At 36.5% G+C, this 24,216-nt stretch overlaps 1 protein-coding gene across 1 annotated transcript in view; it reads left to right on the top strand.

Moving 5' to 3' along the window:
• INSC (INSC spindle orientation adaptor protein) overlaps positions 1-24,216 on the top strand; it is a 119,550-nt gene that overhangs the window by 84,202 nt on the left and 11,132 nt on the right. Inside the window, exons 8-9 of the mRNA XM_071559503.1 lie at positions 17,028-17,199; positions 19,404-19,582. Of these exons, the coding sequence (XP_071415604.1) occupies positions 17,028-17,199; positions 19,404-19,582 (351 nt within the window). The remainder of the gene's footprint in view (positions 1-17,027; positions 17,200-19,403; positions 19,583-24,216) is intronic.

Genomic DNA, 24,216 nt, shown 5'->3' with positions numbered 1-24,216 from the left:
CTTTTTTCCAAAACCAATTTTGTGATTCTTGTACTCCTGTGAGTGTCACTACCCTTCCTCCAGTTCAACATGGGACTAAGAAGCCTCTTGCATCACAGCACTTCCCAGTGTTCACACTTGCTTAGGCAGTGAGGCTCTAAGAGTCCTGTTGTGACAAAATCCAGTGCAGGTGTAAACTGGGAATCTTTCTAGGTGCAGATGATAGTAAGAAACCTTTGCAAATTGGGTCCCAGCAGTGCTCCCAAAATGCAGAAGGTCTGGAGAGTGTTACTGAGTTGGAAATTTAAAATTTGTACTTTTGTATATTTTAATTTTATACATACACATTTGTTTGTGGTTTTTGTTTGGTTTCACACAATGTTTGCCAAAATTATGGTCCAAATACATGTTTCAAATCCTCTTTTCTCTTTCTTCCTCTCCAGTACCTATCACTGCAAAAAATTGAGAAAACACTGTACAAAACAGGGGGAAAAAGTACATGCAGGAGAATTTTTTGTGATACCAGCTTTGACCAGTTCTAGAACTGGCCACTGTTAAACTTTCTACCAGTATATTTTCTTGGTTTAAACAGCATTATAAAAACAAAAATCTCTCTCAGGGTTTTCATGTTGGTAATATTCTGACTCTGCTTCATAGGTAAAAAACTAGCTCTTACTGGAGCTGAGGGTTTTCTCAGAATCAGTTTTAAAAAAAAAAACAAACCAGGGGAAATCAAAGCCAGTATATCTAGTTGACTAATTAGATGAAACTCGGTATCCTTTCCTTGTGATATGCATTTTAAGTCTGGGCTGGAATTGGTCAGGTAAAGTATCCTGCATATGCTCTTAACAAATCAAACCAAGTTAGTTGTGTAAGTTTTTCCTTACCTAAGGTTTATAATGAGCTAAGAGTTACTATGTGGCTTAGTTGAAGCTCAGCTATGTTATACATGAGTCTCCCTGTCTTAAAAAAAAAAAAAAATAAAAAAACCCCCAAACAAAACCGGTAAAATGATAATTAATGGCAGATGATGTAGAGACACGTTTGAGTGTCAGTATAACAGGATTTTTTTTTAGGCTTGTTTGCAGAAAACCACTTAGATCTGGCACTCTGCCTGATTTATACTAAAACTTTCATGTTTCATAAAGCATCTTTGAAAACACTTAAAGAGCTGTTGGAAAAAACAGTCTCATCCGGTAAAGATAAAAATCCTGTTAGCTAAACATCTGACATCACTGCTTGCATATTTACCTTAGCTATACCTTACTTCTCTTTCCTAACATTAAGTTCCCAGACAGCAGCAATTCCACCGACTACCTTCCCTTGCCAGTGCTGTCTGGAGCTTTGACTTTTCAGAGGTCTTCCAGTTTGTTCACTGGCAGTCCCTGGGAATAGATTAGCAATATTTTGTATGGATCAGGGCATACGATGTGCAAAATTAGTGTCAGTTTTCAGAGATCCTTTGCTGTACATCATAGAATGGCAGACTTCCCCCTCCAGCTGTGTTTTGGTAGGTAGGGCTGGCATAAACCTCAGCTGGACACTTGAGCTGGGTGTTTAGTGCTATTCTTTGATTTGGAAGTAATCTGGAGGGGTGAAGATTGACTCTTAGACCTTGTTGTTGATTTATTTAATTCTAATAGCTTTTAGACTTCAGAAACTTGATCTGATCAGGGTCTTCCACTAAGATGAAGAAGGAATCTCTATGGCACCAGCAGGTTGAATTAAGAAGTCAGAAGTCTTTCCAGTTTTCATAGGAGATCATCCCTGTCACTTTGCTCTCAGAAAGAAGGTGTGGAAAAGGTTTCACAATAACTTGAATTAACCAAGGGCAAGTGCTGCCTGATCAACTTAATGGCCTTCTGTGATGGAGTGACCACGCTAGTGGACAAGGGAAGATCTACTGATGTCATCTATCTAGGCTTCTGTAAGGCCTTTGACACTGTCTTCTAAAACTGAAAATCCTGTCATACTGGATGTGTGTGCACCTATTTATACTGTGTATACATGTGCCATAGGACCTTATTTTGCTGTCACCAAGTACCAGATTTTTATTTCAAATCAACTGTTAGTTTCAATTGCAAGAAAATAATTACATACTTTTAAGATACTAAACAAAATTAACAAAGCTGTACTGCTAGATAACTGCTTACATGTTCTATTTACCTATCTCTGTGATAATACAACCAATGTTGGCAGTCACATAAGCCTCTTCTTGCAGTAAAACCTGTGTCAGAATATATCAGATTTCCAAGAAAATAGTTTGGATTTCTGCTAGAAAAGGCTGAAATCCTTTGAAAGATCAATGGCTATAGACATTTCCATACCTGTCAATGTCACCATCTACCTGACAAGAGTGTTGAGAGGAGTGAGAAGAAAGACCAGAAGTTAAAAATGTAGACTTCATAAACAAGGAGACACTCTTTCCTCCATCTTCAGGAACTTGAAATAATTGTGGTTATATCAGTTCTGCCAACTGAGTAGTATAACAAATTATTCCAGGATAGAAGGATGGCATGAAATCTCCTTATAACAGTCTCTTGCCTGGAAGAATTTTTCATGTTTAGTGTAAGCTCTCAACATATTCCATATATAATATTAAGATACTCATGTAATGTACAAATTTAAATATTTTTACATATTTATAGATTCATGTAATATTAGCTAATATTCAGTTGTTTATCTACTTACTAATTTGAGGCCTGGGAAAATGAAATAAAGCAAAATTTGAGAGCAGGAATAATGTGAAATAAACATAAAAAAGGTGATTACTTTGTCTGCCCAGAATTTTCAGAAGTGATTCATAACACTGAGCTTCATTGTTCTTGGACTCCAGACTGAGTCACCAGAATGGTATCTAGCAAGTTGTGGATATCCATGGACCATCAAATGGAAATTACATCTGTTACATAAAACTAATACTTAATTGCCATTAAATTAAGGTGGCTGATAATGTATTTTCAATATTAATGCCATGCTTGTGATGTGCACACAGTTTAAGAACACTTAACATCACCTCTGGGTCTGTGGTACGGCTTTACTCTTGTGCTAGTTAAGCTGTCATCAAAGCATTTGAGATGGAAACATAGAACAATAAATAATTTGGTGTGGAAGGGACCTTTAAAGGTCATCTGGTACAACCCCTCTGCAGTAAGCAGGGACATCTTCAACTAGAGCAGGTTGCTCAGAGCCATGAGAGTATTGTTCAAGGGTTGGACTTGATGATCTCAGAGGTCTTCTCCAACCCAATCGATTCTATGATTCTATGATTGTTTCTTCAGAGATTAAAAGAGATAGGTCAAAATAGGGGACTATGTTTTATCAGGCACCATGGAGGAATAGATCCACAGGTCTGGCTAAAAGGTTTATTTAAGTACAAAATCAGGAAGAAATCTGAGCACCTTCACATTTGAGCTTTTAGCTGTAGTGATCTAGGAAGAATTAAATCCTCATATTTCTACTGTAAAAGGATTTTCATGGGGCATTTTAAGGGCATAAGAACCAAGCGATAATTCCCTGCATATGGTTTGAAAACTTCACGAGAGCAAAGCACAAGCTGAAAGTTGGTTTTGTCAGTTCACTCAGACAATGTATGCACACATTGTGCTATGCAATAGTGGCACCCAGTGGAGGCTGGAATTACAGCAAAGTTTGTATTGCTGCTGGGTAAGGCTTCCACGAATATATCCTGTGTTTAGGACTGCAGGTGAGTATTTCGGAAAACGGGTCTATGAGGACCAAAGCGATGCACCACTGAAGTGTCCTCTTAAATCAAGGCAAGCCCTGTCAACTGGGCTTTTCCTCTGAAAAGTTTAGGCTCTCTATGCACAACAAACTTTGGAAAGTGTGAGGACCATTCTCCTACAGAATAGATGCTCTGCTTTAACTGCATTAATTAAAAAACCCAAACCAACAACAAAACAACCCTTAACATCTAATGCAAGAGCATCCTGGGGAGTGGAGAAAAAATATCTTCTGCTCCTGTCTTGCCTGGATAGCGACAGTATCAGCCTCAAAATCCTGGAGAGGAGGTGAAGAGCAGGATGTGTGCATGGGGGCAAGGGGAATCAGAAGGAAAGCAAGACTCTTTGTTCTGTCACAGTCTGGGCTAAGGAGTAATTGTCTGAATAGGGTTTAAAGGTGCATGCAAGAAGAGTGAGAACAGGAGGAATACCATACTTGTCATGTAGGTGGGAAGGAAGTACTGAAGGAGCATGTCTCTGTGTCTTAAATTCAGGTAAAGCTAACAATAGCACTACCAAAAATAAATGGGCACTATTAATAAGCTGTAAGCAGATCAGCCCTCCCATAATGTGGAGTCCGCAATATGTGAAAGGGCTACCAGATTTCTCTAAGGAATATATTATTTACTAGGAGGTTTGTCAACATACTGCCCCATGGGGAATTGGGCTATCTGTATATGTCATCCTCTGTTTATTGCTTTCTCAGATGTCATGTATTGCAAATAGTTGTAATGAAGAGGGATTTGGGAATAAATGAATGGAATGACTTAGAATAATGTTCCGGCATACAAGGTGCTATTGAGCTCAGATTTCAGTTCTGGTTGGTATGTATGCATACTCGATGTCTGATATTATCACAGAAATGTGATGAATGAGGAAAATTTCCATCTTTAATTGCTTCAACACCCTATGCCTTACCCATTCCCTGCCCCTCCCCCAATTATTTTAACACTTGATTATAATAACTGAATGCTTTGGCCATGCTGGAATTATTTTAGATCTGCAAAGAGAGGCTAGGTGAAGGGAAAAAAAGGTTTAAATAAACTTTGTTTTGCAGTCAAGAAAGAGTTTAAGAAAGAGAGAATGAGAATTTGGACTGATTTGTTTACACACTTTGGAATTGTTTTCATGGGTGCAAAAGTCATTAGGCACAAGAGGCTGTTTATTACGTGCAGTCTGTCACTGTTGTGATGCAGTACTTAGCAAGTGATCCCATTAAGTCACCAGGACTTTCTGTTGATTAGGTTACTAGTCAGTGTGAGATACACTCTCATAATTTCTTGAGAAATGACAGCTTATTTTAACGATAATAGGTGGAATCATTACAATGAAATTTATCCAAACATTATGTGATGGTAGGTAAGTAAATTTTTATCTTCATTTTATACAACAGGGTATGAGAGAGGAATTAAGACACTCAGGAGCGAGAATCTGCCTCAAATGTGTTATGCAAACTTCATGACTGATCCAGATATGATGTTGTGCTACTTTCTAGGTTGAAGAGGAATTATAATGAAAGAGAAGGCAAAACTATTAGAATAGGTTCCAATTTATTTTTGAGCTAGATGCTTGATTTTTCCTGAACAAAATCATTAAAAGGCATAAGTTATGTTTTTGTTAATGATCGCTCCCATCTCATCCTGTATCCTGGAAGAAGAACTGGGTTGTAAGTCATAGGGTCTCACCAAGGAAATATTCATGGATGGATGTAGCCACATGTCTTCTGACTTCCTGCTCCTGTTAATGGAATTTATTTTATGTGTTTAAAAGTTTAAAAAATTTCCTTTTCCTATAACTCAAAAGAGAATTTTTGACGGTTTGTGCCCCAGGGAACTGGAAGTGCTTGAATTCCCCAGTTCATACCACTCCTGTGTTGCTGTGTCAGATTAGGTTAGGAAGCACACCCTACACATCCTTTATGGTACTCTCATTGCCATCACATTGCACACAATATCAATTTTATTCTCAGTAAAAATTCTGTTTGCTGTTCTCCTTAGGTTCACTTTCCCTTCAAGCTCCTTTAAACGTGAAATAACACACTTGCATCTAATTTTTGGTATGTTTCTCTGCTAGTAGGATTTCTGTCTTGTATGAACCAGTGACAAAGAAGGTGGCAAGGGTCTTAGGACCTAGGGCATTGGAGAAGATATTAGGGCAGAGAAGTCCAATTAATCAAAACAAGACTTTCAGCCCAAAAAAGTACAGGTAATCGAGACATACTCATGTAATTACAATTGATTTTTCTTACAGAACACCCCCCTCCCCTCCCCCAAGACAAAGAATGATATTTGCTGAAAGTGGTAACAGAAAAGGAAGTCATTTTGAGTAGAGATGATGCTGGCTTTTTTCCTTCCTTTTTCCTCTTAGTTTTTAAAGAAAGCTGTGTGTGCTGTCTTATGATCCTTCTAATCCTAAAAAAACAAATACCAACAAGTAGTATTTCATAGTTCAAGTAAAAAGAATATAAAATAGGAAGAGAGATAGGAAAGAACATAAAAATCAAAGACCTTTTCAGTAACATGAATCAAGATTTACAAATGAATTAAGAAAGATAAATTGGTGGAGCTCATTAAAAGCCAAATGATTAGACTGTTGGGTTTTGGTTTTTTTTTTTTTGTTTGTTTGGTTGTTTTTTTTTCCTTTTGAGCAGAATTATTTGTGGCCAGCTATTTTGAACAGAAACAATTGCATTTTCCTTTAAAGTCCTGAAGGCTGTGAAGTAGGTACTGTCTTGCATTTACCTTGGTCATTCATCTTTGTAGGGACTCCTGTATTTTACCACTGATTATAGTTTCTCTTTAGTAAGACAACTAAGGATCTAAGCCATAAGTGTCAATAAAAGCCCAGTCAGCACCTCTGTTGCAGCTGGGTGACCAGTCTATAATGGTTAGCAATGGAGATGGCAAAAGACACCCTGCAGACTTTGTCCAAGTTATCTTTGCTCAGCGACGGGACTAATGAACCTACAGAGTTCATGGTAAATAATTTTTGGACCTGCAAATATCTGAGTGGAAATCAACAGTTTAATTAGAAGCAAATGTGTTGTTTCTAAAACTCCCCCTATGCATCATAAAGGATGCTTTACAAAGATATTTAATAAGTGTTTCAGGAAAAGACGTAAAACCCCCCTGTACATTGTTCTGCTGAAGTCTGAGTCCTATTAAAATGTATTTGTTCTTGTTTGGGTCTGAATGTTAAATGTAAATGTACCCTCTGAAATTGTCAACCAGTCATGGTAACTTCCAAGACTGACAGAACAGTACTAGGAAAGAACAGTAAGACGCAAACTCATTTAAAATGTGTATATATTCAAGGGTGATATTATGTATATACAAATGGTAACCTAGCTTTTTTTGTGACTGTCAAGACACATTTATTAAGCATGCTCATATTGAATAGATCTGACAGCTGACCAAATTTCACATTGTTGTGACAAACTTTGTCCATAGACTTTGAGGAAGAACTGCTAGAAGGCATTAAGTGAAAACATTTAATCAGAGTACTCCAACATTGTTGCTGCTTTCTTTGCTCTTGACAATATGGAATATATTTTCATGCGAAACAATATGAAAATAAATGCTATTGGCTTTTGATTTGGGTATTAGGAAAAAGCATAGTCACAGATAAAAACCTATCATGATAACAAGGCACAAAGTCACTTCAAGAACTGACAATTCTACAAATATTTTGAAAACAAAAGCCCATTTGTCCACTATAACAACTGTTTAGGTTTTTATACAAAACTTCAGAGAAGACATTATGAACAGAAGGTTTATATCTCTAGGCAGTCTGAGAGTATTCATGACTGTAAAGACCTGTAGTCCTGGGGACCGTATGGGATGTGGGACAGTTCTTTGCTCAACTAAGTCTTGATCATGTGCAAGGACTTTTACTGATGGCTCCCAATTTCACTGCAGAATGATAAGACTTCAGTCATATGATTAACATACAAATTGCAAGGCACTTTTCACATATTTTGGGTGAAACTAAGTCTGGGGTGAGCTTTTTATTCATGGAATGTAGCAAGGCAGTGTTAGCACACCAGAGACTCAATTCAAGCCAGTTTTGAATGATCCTTAGTAGAACACCTCTTGTTCTAAGTAAGCTATGTAGAGAGGAAAAGAAAACATATAAGAGAGATTGGCCTGAATTTTTTGTTTGGAGGCTACTAATCTAGTGATAAGCAATAATAAAATTTGCAGGCTATTTTTAAAAATTGATCTCAAGTTACATTCTTTAGCCTTGAGGTTTTGGTCTGGTTTCAGAGTAAAAGGTATATGCTTCAGTTTCCAAGTTGTCACACTTTTCTAGTATCTCCTCTAAATGTCCCATTATGTTGTCTCTGCTTCTGTCTGAAACAGAAGAGGTCTTAGTCCTGGGAGCCTCTCCAGGAGTCAGGGGAAGCTCTGTACCATTCTGTGGAGACCTGCAGTTGTTCTTCTTCTGTTAATTATGGACTTGCAGATGGCAGAATGCAGTTTGATCTTAAGAAATTTCTAGACTTGAACTTTACAGATCTGGAGGATTTTGGTTTGTTTGGAATATGGAATGAGAGTTTTTCCTGTTTACATGAATGTTATAGGGGAATTCCAATATTTAGTACTTGCTAGTTAGATTTCTTCTGTCATAGCATCTCTTGTATTATTCTAAGAGCAAACAAACTGGCTCATACCTTAGACACATTATTAGAGCAACAGGCAGTGACTAGATGACAGAATAAGAACAGTATTTAGGACCTTCCTAAAAAACATGTTTATTTTTCCAGACCTGCACTGCTGAAATATGGCCTTCCTAAACAACATGTTTATTTTTCCAGACCTGCACTGCTGAAATATGGCAAGTTGAGGTTTTATCTTTTCCATAACCTAAGACTTACTCATTTTTCTGTCCAAAATAACTGGAGAAGATTGTGAACTGTTGAAACTGGAATCTGCTCACTAGTTAAATTTAGTTTGTCAGTTCTGACCTGTTTATCTGATGTGAGATCAGTTTATGAAAATAAGCCTGACTTTCACAAATATAATTTTGAATGCAAATTGAAACTGCCCTTGTATCAAAGTGCTGTGTTGCAAATATCTTTGTTTGTTGAAAAAATAATCTTTATTGAAAGTGTAACCAAATTTGTGGATTTTTCCCTCCTTCAATGCAGTGTTCAACCACTAGTTTAAAATATATATGCCAATTATCCTTCATAATGATACTTCTTTATATTGAGACCTGTTAAGGCAGTAAACAATAGTGAGTAGAAGAAAAAAAATTAACTTGTAAAAATATTCAATTTTCTTAGCATCTTAGGATTGTTCATATTTCTGCTTACATAAAGTCAATGTAGCAACTGTATTTGACCATAGTGCAGTACTGGAAGGTGTTAATAGGAAAAATATCTGAGATCACTTTACTTGATGGCTTCTAGTAGACCTCTGACTGCTCATAAAGATTGTGTGCAAATAGCTGATCCTAAACTTGAATTTCTTAGGCTTAAAGCAATTCTGAAATTATTTTATTGCCACTGCAGTCATAGAAACAAATCAATGTTTGTAGGAGACCCAAGGAGACTTTTCTAACTGTCAGGAGAGAAACCTTAGGACCAAATAACTTGAGTCTGCTGTAGCCAGTACAGTTCTATCAATTTTCACTAGATGAAAACTACCACTTTTTGCTTTTTTTTTTTTTGAATGCTTGTTTGAATAAGGGTAGCAATTTCCTCTGTTGTTATTAAAACACAAATGGACTCTTATTGAGTTGCTCACTAAAAGTTTTATAGCTAAAGTGCTGTGAGTGTTTTCATTATAAATGGCTATCATAAAACTCTATAACTTGCTTGTAAAAATTCTCTGCCAATAAAAATCTGGCACATCCAAGGTTTCTGGAGCTAATTTATTTAAATTAATTTATTAAAATAAGTGAGCAGCCATTGTGAAGTAATGAAGGTAGCAAACAATTATGTTAACCTTTGGTACCTCACGGTACTTTTCTGAAAAGCGACAAAAAGTTCTGGGAAGAGAAACATGGGTGAAGCACTGAGTCAGTTTTGATAATTATGTGAATTTAGACATGAAAACATTTTTTGGAGCAAGTTACTGTATGTATTTAATACACTATATCAGAAAAATGTTTTACTGTTATAGTGCATTTAATTAGTGTACATATGATTCGAATTCTGCGGCAGCCTTGCATTTCAGGGACAGGATATTTCTTAGGCTAAACTGACTGACACCACTGAAATAAGAAATATTTGCAGGAAAATTGTTTTCGTAAGGATTTTTTCTTAAATGTACTTGCAAAATCTCATGTTTAAAGTAACAGTAAAAAAAAAAGTGACGAGCTATGCTGTTTCTGTTGCTCAATCACTCTCTCTGCTTTTTTACATAACTGCTTTCTGCTGTGGGGTTTCCATTGTCACACACAGAGGATAGGGTAGGGCTTTGTTTGTGTCTAATTTATGGTATAATGACCTGGTCAAGAATTTTAATTTTATGAGAGGAGAAGTTGTATGGGAAATTATAACAATAATATCAGGGATTATTATTAATTAACTCTTTAGTATAATCAAGTTAAGGTTTCAAAGTATTGACTTAAACAAATCCGAAGTTCTAGGAAGATAATTGGATACTTTTCCTGACAGAAGAAAGACACTATGAAGAGTTAGATTTGGTGATTATGACTGGCTGTGACCTCCATGCTGCTTTTTCAGATAGAGGTTCTTTCTCATTATTGTAATAGAATAAGAGGATCTTCTGAAAATGTGGTATGTATGGGATTTTTTCCTTTTTATCATGAAGAGGAACACTAACAGACACTTTTTGAAAATAAAATCCGTGGTGTCATGCCAAAACCTAAATGGTACAAAGTAATCAACCGTGTTTGAAAGAGTGTCCTTGTTTTTAAGTGCCAGACACCAGGTGTTTGAGAATATGCCCTCATGAAATGAAATGTCTGTGACATTATTTATTTAAAAGCAGATGATTGGAACATGTTTTTTTCAGTGAGAACATCTCATTTTCTGGAGTGCCCTGCTATGCATAGCCCCAGAGCCTCTGTTTGTTTACAGGAATAGTTGAGATGCCTATTTTTCTTTTTCTCACACTATGATCCCCCAGGGTAACTAAAAATGAGGGCCATATAAAAACTACTAATGTATGATCTTTCCCTAATTCAGACTTCAGATCCCAGTATCTTGTTCAGCATTCTTGTACCACACTTGACAGTTTTTCTTATCTTGTTGACAAGTCCTTTCTTGGGTCTGGGTGGCTTAATTTTAATGGATTTCAGACCCCAAAATATAATATATAAAGCCTTATCTATTATTTAAAGGAAACAAGAGTGTATATTCTGGAATTTGTAATGTACCAAGAAAACCTTACAAATAAGAATATATTCCTGCAACTTAAAAACAAGCTAGCATATTTTGCCCTCCAAAATGTAGGGCAAAGGAATCTGAGGAATATTTGGTGTTATCTGTCACATGACTTGAAGAATTTAGTCTCTAACTTTATTATATGTAAGCATAAATAGTTCTTCCCTATTCTTATAGGGTCCTGACATTACAGATAATAGTCATTATTGTGATTTTTTGACAGAATAGGAGAAAGAGGAAGTAGCATATACTGAGTACAAAAGCTATTGCAAGTATATACTTTCCGCCACCCCCTCGCTGCCCCAGAAGACATCATGTTCATTTGTGACCAGTGTTTTTCCTCTGTTTTAGCAACCTATTCCAATTCAGTGAACATCAACAGTGGTTGAGTAGAAGCTTCTGTATCACTGCAAGTGAATTCCTTTGCAGTCTCTTCTCCTGTCCTTTGTAGCCACTCAGCAGTCTTCCTGGAGAATTGAAGGCATATCATATTGAAGGAGTAGATCAGGAAAGTTGAATGTATCTTTGAGTCATCCAGCTATGTTTGTAGAGAGTAGTTTGGAACAGTGTAAGCTGTGATTTATGGGAGTGGGAATATGTGAGTTGCTAGATTAATAGCAGTGCAGTTCCTGGTTTCCTTTATCAGTGACAGAAATACTTTGAAAGACTGTCATACCCTTCATATCAGTCCTCAAAATTGGGTGAGTTCAAAGGTAACTATTCTCTTTTCCTTGAAGTAAAGAAAAGAGAAGTATGGATATTGATCTTACTGATTTTGTCTGTCCTTTCTGTAAAATGACTTATTCTTGAGTACCTCTTTGACAAACAGTTGTACTTTTAACTGCAACAACCTTAAAGCATCTCTCAGTGCCAAAGAACGTACACTCTGAGGTGCATGACTGCTCACCCCAGGTTGCATGGGGAGGTTTGCATATGATTTATCCTTTCACTTCTAGTCAGCCAAGAGTAAGGAACTTATTTTATCTTGCTCTGCAGTTTGTTTTTCCTTGCAATGTAGTTTCAAGGTCGTTATTTAGGCATTGCCACATTTAATGCATTCTTCAAGCTCATACAGCCAACTGTCTTTTTTATGCCATATAAAAATTTTCTCATATAATGCACATAAACTTCACGTTCCTCTTTGATGGCTAAACATAAGGAAAAACAACTACCTCTTCATTAGCTTGACCATATTCTGAAGGAAGGAAGTTTTAAAAGGGAAGCGATAGTTGAAGTTACTGTGGACTGAGTCTCAACTCACAGCCAGTTTGAATACAAAGCTCAGGTTACTGACAGAAGTTTTAAAGCTCCTGAATTGGGAACCATTCAACCTCTATTCAGTCCCAAACTATTCCATGGTGTATATAATATGGCTTATAAATTAGGTGCCATGGCCACTCTTGTACATCAGCAGGTATAAAATCATTGCAGTTTTGTTCACTGGTCACTGCTGCTGCCATGGAATTGCTGCAGTAGCTTTGATTACTTAGAATCATATTTGTGGACATTTTAATGGCATCACTTTGTTAATATATAATCTCATTTTCAAAACAACTGACCAAATTTTCATCTGGTATCAATCAGCACTGTTCTCAGTTAGTGGAACTAAGGCGTGTTTTTCCTGCAGACCACTTGGCAGCACAAATGCTCAAACCAAACATGCAAGATCGTTATGTGCAAGGTCCTTTCCCCTTCCTTTCTTTGAACATAAAAATTAAAGAAGACTTGTAGATCTTCCACAGATGCAGAATTAGTTACAGAATTTTATATAGGATAAACCTTAGCCTTGATAATCAGGAATTCAATTACAAGACATCAAAATAACAGTATATAAGTTCTGCTGGATGACATTTTCAATAGAGCTGCAGAATAGTGAAGTCACTTAATGGTTCATGCAATGATCTGGGGAGCAAAGTAGATTGTGTTCAAAGAATTCTGAAGAGAGAATTCAAATATTTTTTGAATATCCTGATTTTGACATCCTTCCTTATTTGTCTCCCTCTTTCTCATCCTATAAATTTTGATGTGTTTGGGTTTTTATCCACCTATGCATATTTGGTTTAGTCTGCTAATGTTCATGTCTTCACCTGTGGTTAACCTGTGCTAACTTCAAGTAGGAGGTGCTATTACATAGCATGTGTGAAAGAATAAAACAAACACAGCTCTGACCTATCAGTTCTTAACTGTTTGATGCAACATCTGATTTTGGAATTCTTCTCAGGGAACATTGAGACTGTTTGAGAGGCAATCCCTTTGTGATATGGTTTCTACATTTGCTGTCTTATACCTAGATCTCAAAATCTGTCTTCCCTTCTTTTGAAACTGTTTTGGAATCTGCTGGTGCTGCTTACCAGAAGCACCCAGCTGGAGGCTGACAGTGTTATCCAAGGATTTGATGGTGGGAAATCAGCTGATAATCTGCAGGACTTTCCAATATGAGAAGATGGCTCAAGATCAATTTAAAGAAAGCAAAAATATTTTTTTGAAAGGGTTTACCAACATATAAAGATCATCTGAATATTAAGTGGGCAAACTGGAAGGATAGAGAAAGTCATAATATGAGTAAAGGCCTTCAGCAGCATTTTGTACAAAAGAGCACAGATATTACCAAAAAGAAGACTACAGGTCTTGGTTCTCAGAATGACATGGAAAAGGCCTGCCTTGAACCTCCCTGTGGAAAGCACGGAGTTAATGCTTCTGTTGTGTGTAATATTTTAAATCATGACATCGTTAATGCAATTCATCCCAAGTTCTACATTGGTATCTTTGACAGATTCCTAGTTCTGTTTCATATTTTCAGGAGAAAGGACAGGTATACTGAAGAAAGAAGAGTGTTGCCCCACAAGTCATTCATTCCTGTTGCAGAGAAAAGAAATTATTTCCTTTCAGAAGGCTTGATCTATGCAGTAACACGGTCACACATTTATTTTGCAACTTGGATTAAGTTTTCATCACAGGGCTATGCTCATAAGGATGTAAGTTCCTGACATTTTTCCAGTTATTGATATTGAAATATTGGTGATCAAGCATTTACTGAATGCCATTCCTCAAATGCAGGGTCTCCACAGCATCTTGTTGCATTCATGGAGTTCATTTGTTTGCATTATCTGGCTAACTGTTTCTTTTGTATTGCCAAGGTGATGAACAGATTTGACATTTAGCTGATTACTTCACCAAAATTAAACAAAAAACATGGCAGTCATCCAAAGTTCCTTTCAGTGTGAGAGCTAATTATAAAAATGCTTTGAGCAGCAATTTCTTTTTGGATGTTAAAGTGCTTTTATTAGATTGTTCCCTTGTCATTTTAAAATTTATTACTAGACACTTATAAATGGGGTTGCCTGAAGTAGAATTATTTTATTTTCTGTATTTAAGATGGGAGGGGAAAAAAGTGTATAGAGCAAATTTTAGCTGAATTTGTTTGTATTTTACAAGATTATGTTTAAGAAGGAGAATACCTAGTGCTGGCTTCCATGGATCCAATACTTGTGATTTATCTTAGTGCTGAATAAAAAATTACCTGCTTTTTCACAGTTCAGCAACTCCCAATTTCCAAAAATAATTACTTAGCAAACAAAGAAATCAAACAAGTGATTTTAAAGTCAAGTACAGCCCTGTATTGTTAGAAGCTTGTATTTTATAGTGTAGATTAAATAATCAGTGGTGATGGAAAAATCTAGCCATGTGGTTGTACCTGTCTTTCGTAAGCCATTAATTGTTCTCATTTAGCATAAAACTACGCAAAATTACTTTTGTTGAGGTCCCTGAATGCGAGTTAGCCAAGTGAATTTTAACCAGTAAATTTAGAGTTGAAGAACGCTGACCAGATCTCAGAAGAAGTTTCTCGTGAAGTACTTTTTAAATGCCTTGGAATATGTTTAACTTTTTCTACTGACTGTTGTTATTAGCATCCTTCGAACCTCAGACAAGGTGTGATCTATGGAGATTTCAAGGTGACAAAATTGTGGGGGTTTGCATATGATATTGTCTAGCACACGTTGGGTACTAAATCATCTTGTGAGGACATATATTAATTCCTGACACTGAGATCTATTAATATACCTTGAAGCCAAGTGAATTATGTGAATCTTCTGTTTCAAGCTGTAGAATTCTGCCATAACTAGGAGGAAATATTTTGCTGTAGGTAGATTAATGTTGAAAGCTTGTCAAGAAAAAGTTTAATGTTGAAAATTTATTCCTCTTTTTCCAGTACTTGAGCTTCTACACTAAATTCCATTTGTGATCTGAGGAAAAATAGAGATTTAATTTCTTTTCTATTTATGTTGTTAGAGTTTCAATAATATAGACTATTGCCTATTAAAAAGTGCATCCCAGTGAATAATCTTCCAGAGGGTAATTTTTGCTCCCATCAATCTAAGAGCTTTACTTGTAAAATACAGTAACTGTCAGTGCTTATCAAATAATTTAATTCATGCCCTTTTCAGGATAAGTAATTAAGATCACTCAACATTCTGTATTAATAAATAACAAAAATGAGAATAAGATATTTGCTAAACACCCTTCCTGAAGATAATGCATAGGACTTAATATGGGTGTTCTGAGGAAGCTTTGAATTGACCAGAGAATGCAGTTTGGACAACAGACCTAAGAAGGTGTCTTTGTGTATGACACAAATGTGGATTTGTTTTTGTTTGATTGTTGAAGTATATTTTGGTACTTAGCCTTCCTAACTCCTCTTTATATCCATAAATTGTTCAGAAAATGGAGTCAAGGAGGCTCAGGGTTGACCTTTTGACTCTCTACAACTACCTGAAAGGAGATCGTAGCCAGGTGGGGGTTGGCCTCTTCTCCTGGGGAACCAGTGACAGGACAAGAGAAAGTTGCATCAGGGAAGGTTCAGGTTGGACTTCAGGTAGAATTTCTTTATGTCAAGCATTGGAATGCACTGTCCAGGGAAGTGGTGGAGTCACTATTGATGGAGGTGTTCAGGAGAGGAGTGGACGTGGCACTTAGTGTCATGGTCTAGTTGACAGGGTGGTATTCAGTCATAGGTTGGTCTTGATGATCTTGGCAGTCTTTTCCAATGTAAATGATTCTGTAATTCTATGATCTAACTGCTTGCTTGTCAACATGGTAATTTATTCAGTTAAATATTAAACATGGAGAAACATGATGCTATTAATTTGAAAGTTCATAGATTGTGCCCTTGTCTACAGAGATCATTCCCTTACTGTGTTTGGTTGCTGTCAGATGTTTCATCAGCTGTGCTCTGTTTCTGTCTTTCATTTTGTCTGTGGCTCTCCTGTAATCTAGAGCAAGGTGTGCATATCTGACCTATCTGCCTGAACTGCGTAAGAACACTACAAACACTGTAAAAGCATAAACCTGTGTAATTTCACTCATTTTTCTGTTTCTCTTCAAAGTAAGTGAGGGATATGTGGACCTAGCTTTAATGTAAGAGCTGTGCAAGCTCATTAGGAACAGTTTGGCCAGGGTTGTTTTAGTGGTATTTTTCTCGATCCTGTGCTGGCTTTGTGACAAGTTCAGAGAAATTCCCCCCCCCCCCCCCCCCCCGCCCATGTCTGTTTAGAGCTTCCTGCACACTCAGGCTCAATCTTGAAGTGAGGCACAGTCGGACGAGCTTAAATGAGCCTGTGGCATAAAAACACTTACCATTTGCTTATCAGAACTAATTTCATGATTAATGTTTTGCTTGAGACATCTGTCAGAAAATACTTTGATCAAAATCAATTTAACAGAGAGAAGGAAATGCAAGACTTTTTGCTGGCCAGCAAACTTGGATGCTGAACTCATTTGCATTGGATAAAAAAAACTTTCTTATGTCATTATTGTCACCATACTTGGGTTATTTTTGAAAATAAATTGAGTAGTTTAGTCACAGTCAAGAAAGGCGAACTGATATGCCATCTTTAATTGCAAAACTATTTCCTAGAGTATTTCTAACCTATAGCTATTTTTTTCCATAGGTTGATGGGATACTGTGCCTGGCTGACATTCTCACAGATAACAGTCATTCTGAAGATACTCATGCAGAAGCAGCAGCAGTAATTGCACAGATCACATCTCCACATCTCACATTCACTCAGCACCTTAGCAGTTTTCTGGAAAATATGGAAGAAATTGTGACAGCACTTGTCAGTAAGTTCTCTGTGGGACTTCCGAGTCCAGTTAAAGTAAAAGGTTGGGGTAAGACTCTTTCAATAGAAATATTCCCTAAATAACATCTATCCTACTTCCCTTAACAACTAACAGAACAATTTAAAGTTCTGAGCATTCTGCAATTATATAATATTTCTTGCTGGAGTCCACATTTGAATAGAATTTGTGCATATTTGTAAAAATAGTACCTATATGAAAATCTACTGTAAGAGCCATAGGACAGAGTCAGCAAAGCATCCTCTTGTCCAATGTTTGTCTGTAAAACAACAATTTCTGGTAGCTGCTAACCTTTATGCCTGTTGTATTTTCTAAACTTGCTAGAATTCAAGCTCACCACTACATCCATGTTTGCATGATCATTGAGAGAAAAAGTAGAGTGTAGTATAATCTTTGGGCATCGTTAAAAGAAAACAAAAGATCTGTCTTTCTTGCCTGACCATGGTAAAATGAGAAAAAGGTAACAGCAGGATTTCTCTTAACCAGGGTCAGTGAGGAAACTTCAGAAAAACATGGTGATTATTTCTCATTGCCAGAAATAAGATATTCTTCTCTTTAGAAAGTACTCTGCTTCATCCCTCTTAAATACCAGAAGCTTTCATTCAAGCATTTTGTTCTTCTCTCTGATCTGAAAATTCAGTTTCCCAGAGCTCCATGTCAGAATGTACAGTTTGGGTCATCTAGTTTGATTTCTCATGTATAATAGATTAGTACATTTGAATATTTCTCCACTGAACTCAGTGGTTACAGTTAAACTGCAGCACTTCAATTTTAATGAACAGTCTTATGTTTGTTGTTTTGGTGGTTTTTGTTTTGTTTTTGGTTGTGGGTTTTTTTTTTAATAGAACATATAAAGAGTATAGTAGCACTAGTGCTTGAGGATTCTGCAGTCGCTGGGAATTATCTGAGATGTATTTAGGCGTTCTTCAATAGGCCCAAACAGAACCAGAGCTGCAGAAATCAAGGACACAATTTGTTCCTGATGTCCAGCAGCAAGCTTGTGCCCTGAACCTGCCCTGAATCTGGTGGATGGAATTAACCTGTGCTAAGCTTGGCTCTGTCTGCTGTAGCTAGACTTCTAGAGGCATCTGACTTGATTTATTTAAGATGATTTTACAGGTCATTATAGTGTACCACATTAAGGCACAATCCAAACAGCCTATTTAGAAGGTATTAGCTGGTGATTCTTTTCCTCGATTGTTGCTGTTTAAGTTCCACAGAAATTTTAGTTATATATGTTCTGCCCAAGAAATGTGAGTATTAAAAATAGAACATCTATAACTTTGCATGTGCCATTTCAGTAATCACAAAAGTTTCCTCGTAATATTTATAACTCAGTAATTGAATTACTGTAATATATTTAATTTTTAAATCATGCATAAATCCCATTACCAGGTGATTCACATCTTATTTAAAGTACATATGTGCAAGGAATTAAAAGGTAGTTTCTCTTCGACATTTCTTATTGAAGCTGGAAAATATGCAGGTTACTTTTTGACTATAGAGAAATAGAGATACACCACATGTATATGTACCTTGTTCTAAAGCAATGGGTATACAACAGAATTATTCTTATGGATCATTTACTGTTAGCCTTTTGCTTTCTGTTACTAATTTTATTTAGTTATATCAAGGTTTATTTTGAACATCTGTGGAATATTCCCTCTGGAGTGGTATACTAGATGGATCATATAATTCATTAGAGGTTGTAGTAAGGTGGTTGTTGATCTCTTCTTCTACATAACAAATGATAGAACAAAAGGAAGTGGCCTCAAGCTGTGCCAGGGAAGGTTTAGTTTGGATATTAGGAAAAATTACTTCATGGAAAGGGTTAAAAGTTGGAAGAGGCTGCCTGGGGAAGTGGTTGAGTTGGCATCCCTGAAGGTATTTAAAAGACATGTAGGTGTAGCACTTGGGCACATGGTTTAGTGGTGGACTTGGCAGTGAGTTTATAATTGAAGCTAATAATTTCAGAGGGTTTTTCCACCCTAAAAAATTCTATGATATTATATAATTGATAAAATTAAGATTTTTTTGTTTTGTTTTGTTTCCTTTTTCATCTTGATGCTTATGAACTTGGTCTTGGCTACTAAGATTACTATTGTAAATCTCAGATGCTTAAATACTGCTTTGAACCACAGCAATGAAGGAATTACTTTTGTTCAACTTATTTTCTGCATTCCTAGAACTGTGCCAAGAAGCATCGTCAGGTGAAGTTTTCCTGCTGGCTTCAGCAGCTCTTGCCAATATTACTTTCTTTGATACTATGGCTTGTGAAATACTGCTCCAGTTAAATGCAGTGAAGATTCTTCTAGCAGCATGCTCAGACAAACACTTAGTGGATACTCCGTATTCCCGAGATCAGGTGAGTAGCTTCTTGGCAAGCCACTATCTGAGCCCATTTGTGTAAAAGCCTACAGGTTTCAGCACTGTGTCTGTTTTGACATAGCCAAACTGAAGTTACTTTTAGGTATTCCATTCCTGGTTCTGTTCAATATATGACTCTGTTTCTGTGTTCTTTTTTTTTTTAATAAACCTCATGAAATATGACAGCTTTAATGTGATTCTACAATTAAAAGAAAAAAAGATAAGGCACAGTTATATACTTCTGAGATGCTAGATTTTTATTTTTTTTTTAAATTGTGAGGATGGCCAAATGGGGACACAGATCTAAAAAGGCTGTGGAATCTCTGTATTTGGAGGTATTCAAAACTTTCTGGGCAGAGTTTTGAGGCAAAGAAGATATATATGATGACTACAGCCTAAATATAAAGATGTCAGTTCAAATATGAATTAGCTCCAAAAGCTGAATAAGGATCTGATCCCCAGCCCATTTACGTCGGTGGGCTTTGGAGCAAGTCCTAACTGCCTGGTAGATGGTTTGCAAGTTTTACTGGCACATACTGCTCATGCAATTTTGCCTTTCCCTTTTTTTCCTCACCATTTTTTTTTTTAGTAAAGAGTCGCAGAAAATTAAAAGTCTGTGCTAATGCACAGATGAAGACAGATGAATTCTTTTGCTCCCCTCAGGTACTGCCATGCAATGGGGCGCTGTAGAGGCACTGCTTATTTGTCATCTCAGGAATTAATTTTGCCTCAGCAGAGTAACATGTCTTACGCTTGAGGTTCCAGTAATTATTATTAAAAGATGGAGGTTGCTAGTGAGCTCGCTTGAACTACTTCTGTGTAGTGAATTAGTTATATTGTGAATACAACTAAATATTCATAATTCAGGCCTCAAAAACCCATCCCTTTCATACCTCTGAAGTAACCAAAAGATGACTTATGGTAGATGTGGGATTTGCACTGCCACAGAAAACTGTTCACCCTTAAACAGGAGCCAGACCATGAACATTAAGGCACAGGGGACGTATAAACGGATTATTGATGTTCTAGAGGGATTATTAGGGTTTATTTATCTTATAATAATAACACTCAGTAGTTTTCCAGCTCAGGGGTGTGTATAAAAAGTGGAATCAAGCCATATTCACTACATTCCTCTTTGGATGAAGTGAAAGATATCAGCTGTGGTGTTGACGTGGCTGTATGTTATTACGTATGTGCAATTCTTCATATTCTTTTTCTTTTTATTCCTCCTATACACTCTCATAGTTTTGATATCCATATTTATTTATGCCCTCATCTTAATTCTGCTGTCAGCTGTGCGTTTGCCATTTGCTCTGTGGGCAGCATAGCAAGCCCCTTCTTTTTATGAGGAAGGTAGACATTGAAAGAAATATGTTAGACTTTTTAAGGTAAACAGACTAGTTCCAGGCCTTTTGCTGCTTGCAGGACATCTCATTAGCTAGATGAACAGAGAGCTGAATGGCCTTCTTCCAAGAATTGAGAGATTTAATCCCCCATAATGCCTTACCTTCCTTCTTGGAATGAAAAACTAGATCAGAAAGGGTGATGTTCTCAGTGGTCTGCTGCAGTTTCTGAGCCGACTCCTTGGCTCCTTCAGCAGTGGGGATTATAAAATTCTACCCTCTTTTACTGTGCACCTGATGTCCAGGTGCAATCTGAGTGCTGCTCATCTTGTCTTTAAGAGCTACAAATGTTGCTAGTCAAGCAGTTTGGTAATGCAACAGCCTTATTAGGAGTCTTCCTTCAAATTTCTGAACAAGTCCGTGTTGGACTAAATTGCTCCCCTTGTTTCAGTGTTATATTTAACGGTGTGGAGATGGTGTCTGTCAGTTATGACAGTCTTCTGGAATATTTTGCCTTTTAATTTGCCCTGTATGTAGTTGCAATGAGGAAAACACTCAGCTGGAGAGGAAAACAGCACTACAATACTATATTTTTACAAGGGTATTATAAATTGCCATTTTGCCTTTAATTCCTATTAGGTACATAATATAGCCAGTAACTTTCCCCAATATATATATTACTGTGTCCCAGCCAGTAGACATTTGCCTAGGGAGAAATACATTAAAGATGAGTAGGCTTGGATTTTTTTTTATTCAAGTTTTTATTTTGAAATATGCAACCAATGTGAAATATATTTTCATAGCCTAGTGTCCATTCTGAATGACCAAGTCATCCTGGCCAGTAAAACAGATGATTTAGAATTAAGCTGTACTAAATGTTAAGACAATTAAACAAAATAAATTTCATAACAAATACAACAAAATATTGTCTAATTACAATAAAAGGTTATAAAGGAGTGCCTTGAACTTAAATGTCCTGTTTTTCATACAGAACTTTAACTTAAGTAACACATTTATCTTGTAGAAAACTACCCAGTATTTCTTTATACGTTGTTACTTTAACATTACTGCTGATTTAAGACAATTCTAATTTGCTGAAATAGACTGAAGCATGCTCACTGAAAGTCAAAAATGGTGGAAAGATGGCTGAAATGCAGGAAAGGAACTGTTGGGGTTTTTTTGTTTTCCTTTGTGCCTTTTAATCTCATTTAAAGGCACATTATGTCCCTTTATACAGCTTTTCTAAGGACAACTAGAATTGATTAATGTTCACCTTCTGTATGGTATAAATAAATAACATTCACCCAGGAGCTGGATGTAGGATATATTGTAGGATATATTGTAGGTTCCCTGCAGAAAGTATTTTCCTGCTCAAGTATCTTTAAAAATGTTCTGCCTTTTGGCTTCTGCAAAGCTTTTGTGTGCAAATGATAAACTTTTTCTGTCTTCACTATCTGAAAACTAACCTACTTCTTCTTCAATTTCATAGGAACTGTTAGATTATGCCAGTTAAGAACTCTAGAACTGAGTGCCTGATTTACTGATAAACAAGATTATCATTGTCAATTTTATAGGATTATGTAACTGCTTCTGTAGCCAGCAGTATTACACCGAGATTCCCAGTTTTGTAACAGAATCCATTGCATAAGAATTGTCATAAAGTGATGGTTTCCAGATCCCTTAGTCCCTAGATTTGGATCACAGTGGACATGAACCATGTTCTTTTTCTTTCTGCAGATGCTTATTTTCTGAGTAGCAAGTTTTTTCCTTCAAAGGAGCATCAAAATATCCTTTCAGAAGAGTTCATGCCTAAATTCAACCATGTAATGTACAGTGTAATGTAAATTTAATGGAGATTAAGCAGTGTCAGAAGGTTTTAGCCAAAACCTTCATCACTCAGGGACTTCTTGTCTTTAACCATCATCTTATACTCTACATAGAAAAATATGAAATATGTATGTTTGTGAACAGTATGTATAATGAAATTTTTCTCTCTGCATTCCCACTTGTCTATTCCATGTTGGTGGTGTTCTCACCTTACCTGTGAAGTTGTGGAGCTATAGCCTAACACCTTCTGATTTTGTTATTCAGGCACACAAAGGATTAATGTGCAGTGAACACATCCATTTTAAAGTGAATATTCCTAGATCTAAAATCACTAAATGATGCTCAAAAAAGTTTGAGGTGGAGAAAGACTTGGAAGTTGGAAGGCAAAAAGGGAAATGATCACTTTTTTTTTTTTCCTGCTAAACGCTTTCCTGTTTTCTTGGCATTTGGGAGAATGCTGCTAGTTCTGAAGCTGAGACCTTCTGTCTCATTTAAGATTTGAAATCCTTAATACTATTCTTCCTCTAGGTTCTACATTATTTTCTTCGCTCTTTCACTCTTTTTCATGGAATTAGTGGAATTTTTTTTATTGCCTTACTCTCCTTTTTTCTCTTACGTGGTGGTTGTAGTATCAAAAGGAGAGCAGAGACAAATGTTACTTTAACATAAAGGAGTTTTGATTTTTAACTATTGTGGTACTCCCAGTGAAAGACTTTGAGAGCAATATTTTAAATGATAAGAATATTAACAGTTAGATTTCTTCTGAAAATCCCTGTCTGGATGAAAGAAATTTGCAGTACTATTTCTCATTTGAGTTTCTTGAATACTTGGGAAATTATTACTCCTCACCAACTGCTTTTTGTTTCTGCTTGTTGTCATGAAGACAGATGGTTATCTTTGTGTTTTCAATACATGTGGGCAACATAAAAATATAAGTAATAGTGTTGATTGACATTATATGGTCAATGTCAGGAATTGTTGTGTTTCAGAGGTCCAACATTGACTCTCTCTTAAACACTAACATTTTTGAGACAAAATGCCTGTTTAGTTACAATTCTGCCTTTCACATTTAAATTCGATCTAGGATAAGACAACGTGTTCCAACTTGCAAAGCAAGAGGCTCACTTAGAAGAGTGAAATCTCATCTCAGTTGAAGAACTCTGCTATTCTTTGCTAGTATAGTGTGGTGAGGTTTTCATTCTTGGGATCAGTTCCTAGTATTGCTACTGGTCTGATTTTGAAGAAGCAATTTAACTTCTCTGCATTTTTGTTTAATAATCTGTAAAGCTGGGTAGGCATTGCACTTACCCAGTGTAAAGTCTCTGAAGGAGAAAAAATGTGCTATGTCAGTGCAATTCATGGCAGTTTCTATTTTCTGCCCTTGCCTGCCAGGTTCACAGTACAATCAGGCTGGTGCTGGGCCTGAAACTATACTACAGAAACTATAAACAAGAGACTTTGC

This window comes from Pithys albifrons, chromosome 6 (assembly GCF_047495875.1).
Source record: "Pithys albifrons albifrons isolate INPA30051 chromosome 6, PitAlb_v1, whole genome shotgun sequence".
Lineage (NCBI taxonomy): Eukaryota > Metazoa > Chordata > Aves > Passeriformes > Thamnophilidae > Pithys > Pithys albifrons.
The sequence above is the reverse complement of the archived record's forward strand: the minus strand, read 5'-3'. Positions and strand labels throughout refer to the sequence as shown.